Source organism: Podarcis raffonei, chromosome 14 (genome assembly GCF_027172205.1).
Source record: "Podarcis raffonei isolate rPodRaf1 chromosome 14, rPodRaf1.pri, whole genome shotgun sequence".
Classification (NCBI taxonomy): Eukaryota; Metazoa; Chordata; class Lepidosauria; order Squamata; family Lacertidae; genus Podarcis; species Podarcis raffonei.
The window spans coordinates 3,173,339-3,189,269 of record NC_070615.1 but is presented as its reverse complement, the minus strand read 5'-3'; the positions used below and the strand labels follow the sequence as shown (position 1 = coordinate 3,189,269).

Sequence of the window (15,931 nt, the reverse complement as noted above, 5' to 3'; positions counted from 1 at the left end):
GATTTCAGGTAACAGAACTGGGGAAGACCTATGCCCCCTAGAGAGTTAGTGTCAGCCAGACTGGTAGGCAGTGGACGAGGTGATCCAAAAGTTTGGGTCATCCTAAGGCAGCTTCATGGACCATGAAGAGCTATGGATCCTCTCCCCAGGCAGATGCTATGTTTGCAAGTGAAACACGCTTTGCTAACCAGAGTCTAGAATATTGTTGGAGTAGTGCTGAGTGGAAGGAATGGTTGCATTTAAGGGAAGTGACATGCAAGGCAATAATTCTGCTGAATAGGGGGCAGCCTTCGCCTATCAGCTGTCTGAGCATCTGGGGCAACTAGCAGCTGCTGATGTCTGTGTTCTGAGCAATATGTTCCCACATGATATTGTGCATTTATTTACTACATTTTAATCCCCACTCCTACCCACAAGGGGCTTGGTGTCCCCCTCCTGACTCTCACAACAACCCTGAAAAGCAGGTTATTGAGGAACAGAGATGTAGTTTGTGGCTGCTTAGCTGGAAAGATCTGCACTGAACTTTGGGCTTGTATACACGCAGGAGTGGCTAAGGCTTTGCATGCAAATAGTCCCTGGTCCAGTCCCCTAGTGCTTCCACTTCAAAGGGAGCAGGCCAAAGGTAGATATCTGCCTGGACAGCTGCTGCCAGCCAGAGCAGACAATACTGAGCTAAACAGAAGATCAGTGCCCTGAATCAGTATCATAGGTGCCCAAAAACCCACAAAATTCCCCATGAAGGTGCCAGACACCACAAATTTCAGTGCCGGGGCCATGCATGCTGCATGGCACCCATGGCCCCAGGCACCCATGGTCGCAGGGCCAAGCTGGCACTCCTGATTGGTATTGGGTGCAGCTCAAGCCAATATATTTCTTTTTGTACCATTCCCTGTAGTAGCGATAACAACTATGCTAACACCAAACGCTGTCGCTTGCTATTTAAAGTTGGCAGCCATATTCCAAAACCAGCTCAGCCACACAGCAGTAATGATGCTGTATGAGGGCAGGATATGTGTGGTTGTTCCCAGTTGTATGGCCTATTGACTGCTTTTCATGTTGACATCCAGCCCAAGTTCATTTTGCTCAAAAAAGGATTAGATAGAATTAATGCTATATGCCCTCCTTTCCCCTTTTCCCAAAGAATGTTGAGCTGTGCACCTAATGAGGACCCCATAAGGGGCTATTAGGTCCAATTGTCCCAATTATGCAGATAGCGGTGAAATTTCAGCAGAACAGAGAGGGTGTGTTTCAGATTAGAAGTTGCAAGCTTCCAAAATCCGGCTGGCCTTTTCTGTTGAGCCAGCATTCTTACAAGTTGCTCTAAGCCACTTGTTTGGAAAAGGGAAAGAAGATTTAACAAATTGGAGATTTGGGTGCTATCAAAGTCAGTATGCTGTGCCTCGTTCTGCCATGAGATGGAAACTCCCTCCGGGCAGGGAGATGAAGAGTCATGGGACGGCTAAAGGATTACCTTCGAAAAGAGTCATGAGACTGGTTTGAACAAAGAATCAACTCACATGCTTATCATATGAGACACTCTTCTTAAAGTGAGGATTCTGGTGGACTTTAGAAAGACTGGGAGTCCTAGCCTTTAGAAGAGATTAAACAACTCTGTAAGCAATAGAAAGGAAAGTGGGACAAAAGCTTAAACTTTCATTCTGGTTATCTCTGTTCAGTGTCCACCATCTTTCCATTCTTCCAAGTAAAATGTTCCGCGGAATAACAGGTAGGCTGACTTATTTCAAATTCCATGTTATTTCATCATTGCCACTGAAACTTATTTACGTGCATTTCATTTATCAAGATGATGATGAAATATGTAATTTTGGATGTTGAAAAAGAGGGTGCAAGAGCTGCAGTGATTTACCTTTGGGTTTGTTGAATCTGGCAGAATTACTATGAAAGACGTTGCCAGAGAAGATAGGATAGAGCAGCAGTGAAGTTTAGAGGCCAGCATGCTAACGCTGCTTTCATGAATATGTGTGGGAGTGCTGGAATGAGACCTTGGCTTTGCAACACCTCCCCAAATCTATAGCCCCTTCCAGTCTCTAGGATTTAAAAACCCTGACCTCATTGGTGTTTGACAGGGATGTGCAGTGACCACCACCACATATTGAGAAATAGCCACAGTCTTCCAAACAAAATTCATGCTTATCTTAAATTCTTCCAATATTTCTCCTCGGAAGGAACCTCCAAATTTACTTTGATTTTGCTCTTGGCAAAATTTAGTCAGACAGAAGTTCTCATTCCAGATGTGAATGGATAATTTCTTCATTGACTCAAAATTCCCAGTAGGACAATCGGTGTAGGCAAGAAGCAGACAACATCCACTGGACTAATTAACAAAATAGACTGTTCTCTGTAAGTCATAAATGTGTGGAGACAAACACAATTTTTCAGAAGTTATTGAAATGCTGCTTCCTTCCTCTGAAATTCTTCTGAACCTTCTCCTGACCAAGAAATATCCAAATGTGTCTTTAAATTGTAATTTGGGTGGTAACTAAATGAGGACATGCACACACCTTTAAAAAATATTTGGTGTCAGCTGCTAGAATATTTTTGGAGGGGCCATAAGATCCAGGTAGATTTCGATGGAAAGATTCATGACCAGAATTGTGACTTTGGGTACCTATTTGTGGATTGGTGCTAAAAAAACACAAAACAAAACTTGCTTTTCTCCAAAGTTATTTCATGGAGGAAGTATATTGTCTCCAAAACTGGCCATGGTTCCTATTTAAGGAGGTAACCTCCTCCCCACCCTGCATGTTTCTCATGCCATATATTTCTACCCTCCCTTGAGCATCGTAAAAGGAGCCCTGGCCAGTGGTAGCTGGTGGGGTCCTGCAATAGATTCTGATGGGGGAAAAACCAACCCCCACACCCTTGTTGCCAGGGGGCAGGAGGTGGAGGTGGCAGGAGGCACAAAGTGGCAAGCAGCTGGTGTCAGAACCATGCAGATCCTCAAACACTGGCTTGCTTTTAATTCTGGAAGGGAAGGGACCATCCCATGTGAGTTTGTCCTTCTAGCCTGCATGCCTCATCCAAGCAAGCAGTTATTCCCTGGCCTTTACATGGCAGCCCAAGGGAAGCTTCATGGTTGAGCCGCCTCCACTCTGTACATCAAAAACAGCCAGCTAGTAAGAAATTCAACAAAAGAGGTTCCAGTTGCTTCCTCTTGAGAGCTGCATGATGATGGTGATGCTGACACAAGAGGACAGTCCATTGTTAACCACTGACCCGAGATGCACTTCCAAAGTGGCTTAAACTTTGGTATAAAATTTGGTGTCGTGGTTGATAGTGACCTTGCTGGCTGTGCTACATCTTTTCTTCTCCTGTTGAGCAGGGTAAGACCCCAAACACTGCCATTAATCTGTCATAATCCTTTCCGTGTTCTTTCATGCAAAGGCTCCTGCTGGAAGGATACTTAGTTTCCCCAAACATCCAGGGAGCTATGGCTAGCCATCTTCCTGGAGAGCCCAAGAAGACTTCATCTTGCAGAACATCCCCTGGGCATTCCACTACTGTGTAGAGGTGAAGCCAAACCAAGAAGATGCCATTTCTCTAAGACTGTATATGTTTTCACTACAGTGTTTTCAGTGGATTATAATCAAGCTTTTGGTAAGAGGATTAAGCATCCTACAGCAGTGAAACTTCAAAGGCCTACTGTACATATGTTTGTTAGCTTTCCATTCCAGCAATTTATTGCACCTGCTTTTGTCTTCTCATTATCATGAGGAATATGCAGTAGGCAGGTACCAGCCCTGGGAAGAAATTAGTTGGCTTTGCTTGTTGATGTGGACCTACCTAAATCACACTTCCCAAACCAAAATGCACACCAAAACAGCTGTTCTTTAACATTTGAATTTTTCCAAATTTTGTGATGCAGTTCTACAACGTAGGAATGCTTCTTTTAAAAGGGGAAATATATTCGGGGGAAATGTGCACGAAATGCACATACCAGTCAAAATAATGTACAAAAATGCATTATATTGAGGGGAATTGTTTTAAATGTGTGCTTTATACAAAAATGCATACAACAATGTGTATGTTGTGGTGCAACAGTTAAAGTGTTGGACTAGGAGGGAATGTTCACTGTGTGCTCCATGACTGGAGGGTTGTTATGGTCCAATCTCCACATGTGTTGTTGTTTCTTCTAGGGAAATGTAGCAGTTGGAGGGGGGTTGGTAATGTGTGTGGGTGTGTGATTAGCTGTGGTAATATGGGGGCAGCAGCATTGCATGAGCTCAAGGTGTCCTGCACAGGCACACATGTGCCAGACCAGTGCACGCACACAGACTGGAGGGTGGGCATGCTGGGGTGTATGCACCCCAGCGGGTGGAGCACAGAGGCTGAAGAAGCCCACCCCAGCACCCCAGCCCTCGCTGCTGACACTGCCAGAGCAACCAAGCAGGGCTGTGCTGTGCCACCTGCCCACCTGCGCAGGGGAGAGCCTGACCAGCTGACACGGCACTTGACGGGCACAAACCAGACGCCCCCATGCCAATGCCCCCAGTGCGGCCCAGTGCTCCTGCTTTGCACCCCCTCAAAAATCCATGCCTGGGGCCATGGCCCCTCTGGCATCCCCTGCGCTACGCCCCTGTATGGGGGTTCTCAAGGGTGGGTGAATGCTGCTGGTATAAACACAAGTGTTTATAGGTTTTTGTTGTTATTATGTAAAGGTGGACCTCTTCCTCTTCCTTTCCCATTTTGTCCTCACAACAGGCCTGTGAGGTAGGTTAGGCTAAGAGATAGTGACTGGCCCAAGGGCATCCAGTGAGCTGAGTGGGTATTTCAAATCCTTTTTGCTCAAAAATGAAGAAAAGGGGGGAATGATATATTTATTATGAAGTATTCCTAAATACCCACAACAAAGAAACACAAGGTTGCTTTTAAACTGCAGACATACCTCAGAGATCTTGCGGGTTTGGTTTCCGACCTCCACAATACAGTATAGCAAATATCACAGTAAAGTGAGAAAGTTGTTTCCCAGGGCATTTGAACGTTATATTTCCAAGACAGTGCAGTCTGTTAAGCCAGGCCACCCTGGCTGCAGAGGAGGAGGGGGGAACCCGGCTCCAGCCCTCGCCAGCTCCACTCCCATGGCCAGAAGAGGGGCGGCAGTCGGGGTGTGGGAGGCTGGGCTGCTGCAGCTGCACCCGTGTCCTTGTGAGGAGCATTATCTGCAAAGCACAATAAAACGAGGTATGTCTGCATTTAGATCTTGAATTTATCCAAGCTTGAGCATCTGAGCAGAATTGCTGTAAATTTTAAATCACTTTTGACACTCCTCTATTTGAAACACCAGGCATAGTCTTGCCTGGAATGTTTGTATCGCCAGCCTAATATCAGCTGGTGAAAGACTTCCAGAAACACAACTAGTTGGCAAATCACGAAACTTGAGATCTTTGCATGGTTTAAGGTCGGCAGTAGAGGAGATTTTGTGGTCAGCATTGGATGTATTTTTAACAGCTTTGTTAACAGAGACCGTAAAGTGTTCCAAAAGGACCTCTTCACCGGCAGATAATAAGCAGAGTAAGCTTTTTGGAATGACATGTATGGAGCCATAATTATGGGGAATGATTTACCTGTTGATTTTCTGTCTTTGGGCCTCTCGTTACCTGTGTGTGACCCCTGCTTGATTTTTGACACTGTCTGCACCTGGAAAAGAGGGTTCAAATTTGTATGTGATATCCATTTTATGCAAATTTGAGCCACCTTTGATAACTGTAGCAGGACCCAATCTACATATATATTCTTCTGGGCCCAGAAAATCCCATCCCATTTCCACCCCACCCCATTCACATCCCATAGTCTTTAGGTAATAGATTCAGAGATATTTTAGTCATGGATAAACCTTCCAAAATTATTCTGGGGCAGTAAAACCTCTTTCCTGCTGCTCAGAAAGGAGAAAATTCTATTTCTATACTGCATCATGTGCAAATGTCTTATCTATCCCAGACTGTGAAAGGACAATGATATTTCTTTATGAATAGAAGGTGCACACTCAGAACAGAAGCTACCTATACATTCTGCTTTTGCTACCTGTGACCACCTCACCTGGGCTACTTTTGTTCCCAGAAGTGCTCCCAAGCACCTGGGTTTAGAAACATCACCATTTGGGAAAACACAGAACAAGGAATCCTAGTTTGGGATAGTGAATGGTTTGGATTACTGGAATCTGGAGACATGCCCTTTCTTCCTTCTTCTGTGCAAGTTAATAGCAAAAATTATCCATGGTGCGCACTGGTTTAACATCTTTGTTGACTATGGCCCCAAATCTTGTTCCTGGTTCACTGAATTGCATTTGCCATTTTACTGCCCATTCTCTCAGTTTGGAGAGGTCCTTTTGGAACTCTTCACAATCTCTCTCTTGTTTTAACCACCCTGAACAATTTGGTACCATCTGCAAACCTGGCCACCTCACTGCTCACCCCTTAACTTTAGATCATTTATGAACCAGTTAAAATGTGCAGGTCCCAATACTGGCCCCAATACATCTCTCCACTGGGAGAATGGTCCATTTATACCTGTACAACTCCATTAACCCCAGCTGGTCCAGGCTGGAGGGCACAGTTTGGCAGAGGCTGCTCTATGGGTTTGCTTTGATTTCAGCTGTAGGTCTTTTTGTCAGCAGCCAGTACTGTATAGCTCAGTGCCAGAGGCCATGCTTTGTGTGCAGAAGCCCCCACATTCAACCCCTGCCATTCCAGTTAGAAGACTCAGACAAGCAGGCAATGGAAAAGGCAAGAGCCTTTTCTGCCCTCTCCTAGGACTCAGGGGAGCTTCTGCCCATCAGAGAAAGCAGACCCTCCAAGGGTCCCTATTTTCCAGGCACAGTCCCAGATTTACAGACATCATCCCAGTTTCTGTTTTGAGTCCAGAATGTCCCACTTTTCCTTAGGATGTCCCTATTTTCGGTGGAGAAATGTTGGAGGGTATAGAGTTATCTGACCCCCAAGCCGTCTGAAGGCAATCCTGTATAGGGAAGTTTTTTTAATGTTTAATGTTTTGTTATGTTTTAAAATATGTTGGAAGCTGCCCAGAGTGGCTGGGGCAACCCAGTAAGATGTGTGGGGTATAAATAGTAAAATTATCATTATGGAATTGGATGTCCCTATTTTCATCGGAGAAATGTTGGAGGGTATGCATTAGTTAGACAAATAATCTGGCCTGGTATATAAGGCAGTGTCTTGTATTCCTAGTTGGCTGCTAGATATACCTGCTCTATAATATACCTTTCCCCCACAGGATTCTGCCCGGATCCTGAGGCTTTCTCTGCGTGCCCCCATTGAGGGAGGCCCAGAGGGGGACAATGAGAAAACAGGTCTTCTCTGCAGTAGCCCCCACCTCACCCGCTTGATGGAATGCTCTTCCCAGGGAGGCCCACCTGGCACCAATGTTATCATAATTTTATTATAATTCTGGTGCTAACAAAGACATTTCCTAGGCATTTGAGCAGCACCAATGATATGACACTGTACTGCTAAATCTGGTTGCTGTTTTGTTTACATACTGCTTATGTGATTCTTACAGAGTGTTTTTTTAAAAAATACTTTGGTTGTAAAATGGTTCCAGACTTTTTTTAAAGTGGGAAGCAAAGTATAAATTGAATTCACCTACTTGTAGTAGTAGAACTTAATGCAGGACTCCGTCTCTACAGTACAATGTAAAATTTGACTTTCCTAACAGTCTTAAGAGTTAAGCACTCTGCTTAGCTAGTTTAAGTCTCATCAGGACATACTATGCTGCTTTTGTTTTTCTTTTGTATTTGTAGTTTTTTTTCCTGGTGATGGGGGTGACTCGTTTGACTTCCTTTAATCATTGTTATTTCAAATTTAACCAAACCTACTACCATGTGTCAGGACAACCCATCAAAGGGGTCCAGTTTCACACATGCAAGGACCATAGCTGTCAACTTTCCCCTTTTTTTAAGGGAAATTCCCTTATTCCGAATAGGATTCCTTGCAAGAAAAGGGAAAAGTTGACAGCTCTGGCAAGGACACACCGTTTGAGACTACATTTGATCTTCAGAGCCCCTCTGTCTCTGGTTAATAGGAGGTAGGGAAAAGCCACCACAGCAGATGCTCTTAAGATGTGCTGCATTTTTGTAAACTAGTCTTGAAATGCATCCTTTTTTCAGGTAAACATCACTATCTACCATGTGACATCAAATTATTATTTTTTTCCTTCCCTCCTTAGGGTCAAAAAGCTTGGATAGAAAAAACCTTTTTCAAGAGGGAGTGTATCTACATAATTGCCAACAGCAAAGATGCTACCAGGTGACCCATCTTCTGCTTCTGCGTGTTGGTTTTGCGCACCAAACAAGCAATCTTTTGTCAGCAGCAGGAGGAGCAGCCCTCATGGGGAAATGGGGGGCAGGTGCTCTCCCTCCCCAGAATTTGAGGCAGTCACTTTCATTGCTCAGAAACAAGTAGGGCGTGTCAGCCAGGATCAGGCTCCAGGCAGCTGGGCTCCAGGATCAGGGGGAGCTGGAGTCAATGCAAGTGGAAAAAAGGAGGAAGCTGGTCCAAAGAGGCAGGTATTGTGTACCAAGGCAGGAGTAGAGGGAAGAGGGCAAAAAGCAAGTGCACATTAAAAGACATGCAGGGGGAAATTTCTAAGGCAGCTAGAAAGTGCAGGGGGCTATTTTATTTTTAAAAATCGGTATTTAGACAGCATCCCACATAATTAAAATGTTGTGGCAGTGTTCAGAAGTTTAGGCAACTTGCTCTTGACTAGGGCTTTATAAGGCCGGGTAAACTGTGACTGGCCCTCGAGGTCAGCTGACAGGCTGCTCAGGCAGACTGGTTCTGCAGCCTCTGTGGTACCCTTGAAGCAGAGAGCTCAGGCTGCCAGTGATTCAGAAGGAAAGATGCTGGAGTCTGGCTTCTTGGAGCCCCAGCTGAAAACCTTCCATGGCACCTTATAACTGAGAGAGAAAGGGCAGACTTCTAGATGGTATAAGCAGATCTGACAGTTTTCTGTGCATCTGCTTGTGTGTGCAGTGCTGCATGGAACTTGGCAGAAGATGAACATACCATTTTGGCCCCAAAACATGCTCTGATACGTGATTTTTATTCCCTCCTCAGGGTCTAACTGATTTGCTTCATCTTTTTTTTTATTAAAAAAACCCCAAACTTGAATGCCTGAAAAAGTACACTGATTAGTCAGGTGTCAGGATTCCCCACTCAGCATTAAAACTGCAGATGGAAAGCACTGTCTTAAAAGAGGTATTCTCCCCCTTTCTCATTCAGGAGGGAACATCCATTCTAAGGAAGCAAGCCTTTTCTTTTTACTTGTATGAAAATGTATGCAAAATAAATCCCTTAATTAATCTACTGAAACTCCTGTAATCAACTAAGTCCCTGTCCTGCACCACAAGGGGCAACATCCCTATTAGATTTTTAAACATGAAGAGGGGAATGTTCTAAGTCAACTGCTGGGTGCAGGCTCACGGTTGCTCTTTGCCCTCAGGTGCTGCTGTGGCCAGCTTCTTACACAACACACCCCAATTCCTCCGAGTATAACTGCAAACAAGAATGAAGAAGACGCAACGAAGCAGGTGGATACTCAGCCTGAGAAGTGGTTTGTCAGTAAACACACCCAGGCACTCCCAACTGATGCCTATGGAAATCTTGAGTTCCAAGGTGGAGGCCACACCAACAAGTCCATGGTATGTGGCAACCTCTATTTCACCAATAGAGACAATATAGCCCAGTGAAGAGAGGGGTAGATTTCCGAAGCCTGGCAAGGGGAATGTGCTTAGAGTGGCTGGGGAAACCCAGCCAGATGGGCAGGGTATAAAAAATAAATAGATAGGTGATATTGTTGTTGTTGTTGTTGTTGTTGTTGTTGTTAAACAATGACCAGATTCCAGTTTTTGTTTAAAGTGAGTTTGGGAAAGTGGATTCTTCCTTTGGCAACTAGACCACATTGAGGGAAGCCCAAAATGTTAAGGCTGCTGACATTTGTGAAGCAGTGAAGATAAAACGTGCCATTGAGTTGCAAATGAGGAGGCTTCCCAGTAAGCAAGGATAGGGGAATCCTCCATATAGCAAATGGAGGGGAAAGGGTCGATTAACCCCTTCTTCCTTACATCTGGATTTAGAGATACGTTTTTGCTGTTGTTACAGCTATCAATTGTATCATCAAAAGTGGCACAGTCCTGTCCCCCATAGTCCACCTTTTGTTTAGACTGGGCAAAGACGCCTTGTGTCTTTGGAAGGGAGCTGAGCTCCTCCCCCTCCCCCTCTTACTCGTGAAACATTTGCTTGGCCTTGCTGTTTATGTTGCATTATTGATTTGCAAGCCTGTCTTTGCTACCTCGGATTCGCCTGCGCACGTGCAGAGCAGCAGTATCTTAGAATGATCATAGAATCGTAGAACTGGAGGGAGCCCAAGGGTCATCTTGTCCAACCCCCTGCAATGCCAGAATCTCAGCTAAAACCTATCATGAAACTCTGCATTGCATTATGCTCGGGGCCATCAAATAAAAAAGAACAGCAGTAGATTTAGGATAGACAATAGAAAATATTTATTCATACAACACAGACTTTCCTTTCTGCAAGACACGGTGCTGCTGGCCAGTGACTCTGATGGCTTTAAAAGGGAATTGAGTGATCGATCAATAGCTGTTAGTTGCATTAGCTGGCAAAACCTCCATATTCAGAGGGAGTGTACCTCCAAATGCTAGGTGTTGGGGAGAAACATTAGGAGAAGGTCATTGCCTTCATGTACTGCCTTGTGGGTTTGCTTTGTGTGCACCTGCTTGGCCAGGACGGGAAGCTAAACTTGGTGGACTTTGGATCTGATTGAGGAGCATCTGATACATATATGCTGCTTAATCAACAAAACCCTCTAAGTGCTTTACATAAAACGACATGAAATATTCTTTTAAGATACTATTAAAATCACAGCTCAGAAAACAAATATACATAACATTTATCAAAATATAAGTAAAACCAGCAGTTTTGCAACAAATATACATAATAAAAGTACATATCTGGCCAAGAAGTTTTTAGCAGGCACCGAAAGCAAGACAGCAAAGGCACCTGCCTAATATCAGTGGACAGGGAGTTCCAGAGTTGACAGTGCTGCCACACTGAAGGATAAATTTCTTGCAGACGTTAAGTGGCACTTACAAAGAGCAGGCATGGATGGGGTAAAGAGATCCTTTAAGTAAGCTGATCCCAGCTGCTAAGCTGTTTGTGTCCACCTGCCTTGCAGTACATCCGAGTGTCATATGACACAAAGCCAGACTCGCTGCTCCACCTGATGGTGAAAGACTGGCAGCTGGAACTCCCCAAGCTCCTAATATCCATCCACGGGGGACTGCAGAACTTTGAGCTGCAACCCAAGCTGAAGCAAGTGTTTGGGAAGGGCCTCATCAAGGCCGCCATGACCACAGGGGCTTGGATCTTCACCGGGGGAGTCAGTACAGGTGAGAAGTGCACTGTTGGCCTGCTTATTTATATGCTGACCTTTGGCTGATGAAAACTATTAGCCTGTCCCCAACGTAATGTTTTCTTGCCGGGGGGGGGGGGAGAGAGATGAGCAGGGATTTAATCCAAGGGGCTGTAACTGTGTCATTTTCACGTTTCCTCTCCTCCCTTGGCCTGTGCTAGGAGCCTTGCCAGAGAGCTGTATAAATCCCCGTTTAAGAACCCTGTCTGTTTCCAACAGCCAGTAGTCAAGGTTCAACAGACAACACAGTAACAAGACATTTTTATACCATTTTCAGTTTTGGTGGGACACCTCATAGAACAAAATGAAACGATGACAACCTGTGCTTTTTTATATTAAACCTTTGTGCATGTGGATCTTCTTATTGCCAACTTTTGAGTTTTAAAATACTAAACCACCTCAAAACAGACTGAGTCAGGGCAAAAAGTGGAGTGTCACAAACAAAGGGGGAAGAAAAGTCATAACCTTGCAGGTTATGTGAAGAACCTGGCCAGTGGAACCCAGACCGCCAACACTGGTTGCTTGATAAGGCAGGGTGTATTGTGCTCCTGTGCATGCGTGTGATAGAGGGAGGCTGGGAGGGTGACTGTGAGAACAGCCTTTTAATGAGCTGTGACTCTGGCATGCCCATCCATGCACACAACTGAAATGGAATGGGACTCAGTCCCAGTTAATAAGTTCCATCACTTTCATTGGGAATGAGTCAAGACTCACTTTCGCTGGGTGAGGCTTAAAGTGCTCAATTCTTTCTAAAGATTTGGTGCATTTAAAACCTTTTAAGCAACCTTCCTGAAAACACTGAGGAACATGGTACCGGTAAAGTAAGGACCCAGGTTTATGTGTCTCTTCCAATAAAGCAGATTCATAGCAAGTGCTCACTGGAGTATCTTAATAAATGAGAAATGAAGGGGGTGTTTTTACTGGAGAAGGCTCTCTCTGTCTCCCTCTGTGATGTATGGAGCTGTCCCCCAGGGAAGACTCTAACAGACTCAATCCCTCCTGTAGGTGTCATTCGCCACGTTGGAGATGCCTTGAAAGATCATTCTTCCAAGTCCAGAGGACGCATCTGTGCCATAGGAATTGCTCCGTGGGGCATTGTGGAAAACAAGGAGGATCTGATTGGGAAAGATGTAAGTTCCCACACGTTTCGTGGATTTTTGCCAGATTCTCTTGTTCCCACTGCCTTTGATTTGCTGGGATCCCTTGATTCTTATCAGCAAATCAGATGATGCATTAAAGGGTTGCTTGTGTCGCCTTATGCAGCACTGCATTCAAAGGTCAGGGCAGGAGTTTTGAAGCAAGGGAGAGGATGATGGTTGCCACTTTTTGTGCGTTCTTTTGTCAACCATGTTACAGGCAGAAATCAACAGGTGAAGCTTTCCCCAGCTTAGAGATATGCAGCACCATGTCCAGTCATTTAAAAGGAGGCAATCTTCACAGAGCTTTGGAGGTTCTTCTCACAGGCCACATTCACACAATACATGTAAAGCACTGAAGTTTATTACGGGTGCTAAGAGTTGTTAGGGGACCCCCTCCCCCATTCCCCTCTAGAGAACTCCAGTTCCCAAAGTTCCCTGGGAAAAGGGGTTGACTGTTAAATCGTTCGTTTTCTCTTTGCCTTTAGCCACATTTAGCTCAGGTTGAATGTAGTGCTAAATTATTATTATTATTATTATTATTATTATTATTATTATTATTATTATTATTTTATGTATACCCTGCTCATCTGACTGGGTTTCCCCAGCAACTCTTGGGCGGCTTACAGCATACATAAAAAGATAGTAAAGCATCAAACATTAGAAACTTCCCGATACAGTGTGGCCTAAAATCTGTGGAGTTCTTTATTTCCTTGACATCTGAAGGGTGTTCCACAGGGAGGGTGCCACTACTGAGAAGGCCTTCTGCCTGGTTTCCTGTAACTTCACTTCTCGCAGGAAGGGAACCAGCAGAAGACCCTCGGTGGAAGACCTCAATGACCGATGATAATCTCTTAGCATGAGGGGGAGGGCCCAACTTTTTCTAGCCCAAGGGCAAGATTTTGTTCTGTGCGGCCTTCCGAGGGCCAGCTGCCAGCAGTGGTCAGGGCCAAGTGCGAAGGTGAGCAGAGCAATTACTGTGAATTTTGCCTTTGTGCAGCAAGCTGTTTTCTACACACTCTTGCAGATCCTTCTTTATCCTCCCTCCAGCTGCAAAGCAGGACTGGTGTTGGGCGTGGCTTCGGAGCCTGGAGAGAGCCCCCCCACAAGTCAAGCAGAGAGGCTGGGGAGGGAGCCCTGCATCTGGCCCCAAGGTCTAAGGATTCCCAGCCCTGGTTTAGTGTTACATGAATGACATATCCTCCAAGTGTCCCGATTTTCCAGGGACAGTCCTAGAATTACAAAAGCTACCCCGGCTTTTGATTTGATCCCATTTCCTCCACTAGTGCCACCTCCACCAAGCTCCGGGAGGACGAGGAGCCGGCCCTTCTCTGGAGCGACTGGGGGGGCAGCTGCCAGGGAGGGAGCAGCCTGTGGTCTCTCCAGGGCTGCTGCCAGCCTCCTCCCTTGGGCAGCTCATAGAGGAGGAAGAGAAGCCGCCAGCCCAGAGGCCCAGCCCCATGCGACGTGCCAGCTCTGAGGGGCAGGGGCCCCTGGGCGGGAAAGAAGGAGGAGCAGAGCACAAGGGGTCTTGTTGTTGTTTTTAATGCTTTGTGCAGCCGCATTTAATATTACCCCTTTCTAACATTTATTTATTGGTGTGTGCTTTTCTTTTTGTAAATCTACCAAAGAAAAAAATAAAATAAAACCAGGATTAAGGGGTTTTCTCAGGATGGTGGCGGGTGGGTGTGCTGTGTCCTGTTGCTGAAGGGGGGGGGTGGAAATGCTCTGTAGGGAGCCGGGACAAAAATGGGAGATCAAGGAGGATCGGCTGGGGGGGGGAGTGAGAATTGTCCCAATTTGCATCTGAGGAATGAATGAGGGTATGGGACGAGCCCCAGCTGCCCAGCTGCCCACTCCTCAAGGGGGGGCTCAGGCGTTTCCACTTGCAATCAAATGCGTGGATCAGAATATGGCTTATCATTCAGATTTTGCACATCTCTGGACAGTGTTCTCGTCTCTAAACATATAAAAATGCAATTTGAAACACATCTTTAAAGTTTAATTTGTTTTTAAAGAAATGTTTATTTTGAAAGGAAATAAATATTCCAAAGTATGTGGTGTGTGAATATGCAAATATTCATGGAAGTTTGAGGAGGGGTGGGGATGCAGATTAATTCGGCAGTGGGACAGAATAGGTTTATGCATAAACACCTGCAACAATGGCATTATGCATTGTCAAATCCACATTTAAAGTAACCACAGTTTCCCTGAATTTTTCAGACATAAACGGGACACTGCTTAGTATGAAAGCAATCTGCTCCTTGCCGCTGTGCCAGAGGAGCAGGGCAGGTGCAAGTCTGAGTATGGCTGGATTTCATTCATCTAGTGCTTTAGTATTAGGTCTCTTGTGTGCAGAAAAAAGCAGAATGCAAATATTAGTATCAGTAAATCTTGGTGTTTGGAGTCTTATGGCTTGGATAGCTGGGATAGAAGAGGAGAATTCAACAGCTGCATTTTTCTTATGCCTGTATGACAAGCTGCAGCTAGCAAACGTCTGCCTCCAACTTCACTCTTCCCCTTTGCACCCCAGACAGAATGAAGAGCTACCCAGTGGCTGACAGCTACAGTCGTACCTTGGGAGCTGAACGGAATCCGTTCCGGAAGTCCGTTCTACTTCCAAAACGTTCAACTTCCAAGGCGTAGCTTCTGATTGGCTGCAGGAGCTTCCTGTGCTCAATCGGTAGCCACAGAAACCCCATCAGACATTCAGCTTCCAAAAGAATGTTTGCAAACCAGAACACTCTCTTCTGGGTTTGCAGTGTTTGGGAATCCAAATGTTCGACTGCTAAGGCGTTCGTCAACCAAGGTACGACCGTATACAGTCATACCTCGGGTTAAAGACACTTCGGGTTAAATCTTTTCAGGTTGCGTCCCACAGCAACCCGGAAGTAACAGAACGGGTTATGTCCGGGTTTCGCCGCATGCGCAGACTCTCAAAATGCCGTCAGGCGCATGCGCAAAAGCGGCGAATCGTGACCCGCGCAGACGCAGGTTGTGTTCTGCTCAGGTTGCAAACGGGGCTCCAGAATGGATCTCGTTGGCAACAGAGGTACCACTGTGTTCATCTGGGCCACTGAGATTGCCATTTACTACTCCAAAGACAGGAGCCTTTTATACTAAGCTGTCTTTCACTTTCTGAACGTGGCTTCACTGGAAATAGTGTCCAGAGGGGAGGTCCACATTGTAAACAGTTTTATACCAATTTAGCTTTATATCAGTGTTGGCTGAGCAGTGAGATCCTTAGCTTCAACTTTACCTCACACACCCACAAATTCACAAGAAGGCCTTCAGCAAGCCAGAACCTTTCTGCCCTCCCTTTGCAATAAGAA

At 45.4% G+C, this 15,931-nt stretch overlaps 1 protein-coding gene and 1 long non-coding RNA gene across 2 annotated transcripts in view; both read left to right on the top strand.

The window, feature by feature from the left end:
- The first annotated feature begins 1,247 nt into the window (after positions 1–1,247).
- On the top strand, positions 1,248–9,499 carry LOC128401483 (uncharacterized). The gene is made up of 4 exons (XR_008327479.1): positions 1,248–1,726; positions 4,723–5,202; positions 8,200–8,279; positions 9,475–9,499. It is a non-coding gene; the product is annotated as an uncharacterized LOC128401483 (long non-coding RNA).
- A 70-nt stretch (positions 9,500–9,569) lies between these two features.
- Positions 9,570–15,931, top strand: part of TRPM1 (transient receptor potential cation channel subfamily M member 1) — a 47,857-nt gene continuing 41,495 nt past the window's right edge. Inside the window, exons 1-3 of the mRNA XM_053364598.1 lie at positions 9,570–9,673; positions 11,227–11,440; positions 12,469–12,593. Coding sequence (XP_053220573.1) covers positions 9,671–9,673; positions 11,227–11,440; positions 12,469–12,593 — 342 coding nt within the window. The 5' untranslated portion in view covers positions 9,570–9,670. The remainder of the gene's footprint in view (positions 9,674–11,226; positions 11,441–12,468; positions 12,594–15,931) is intronic.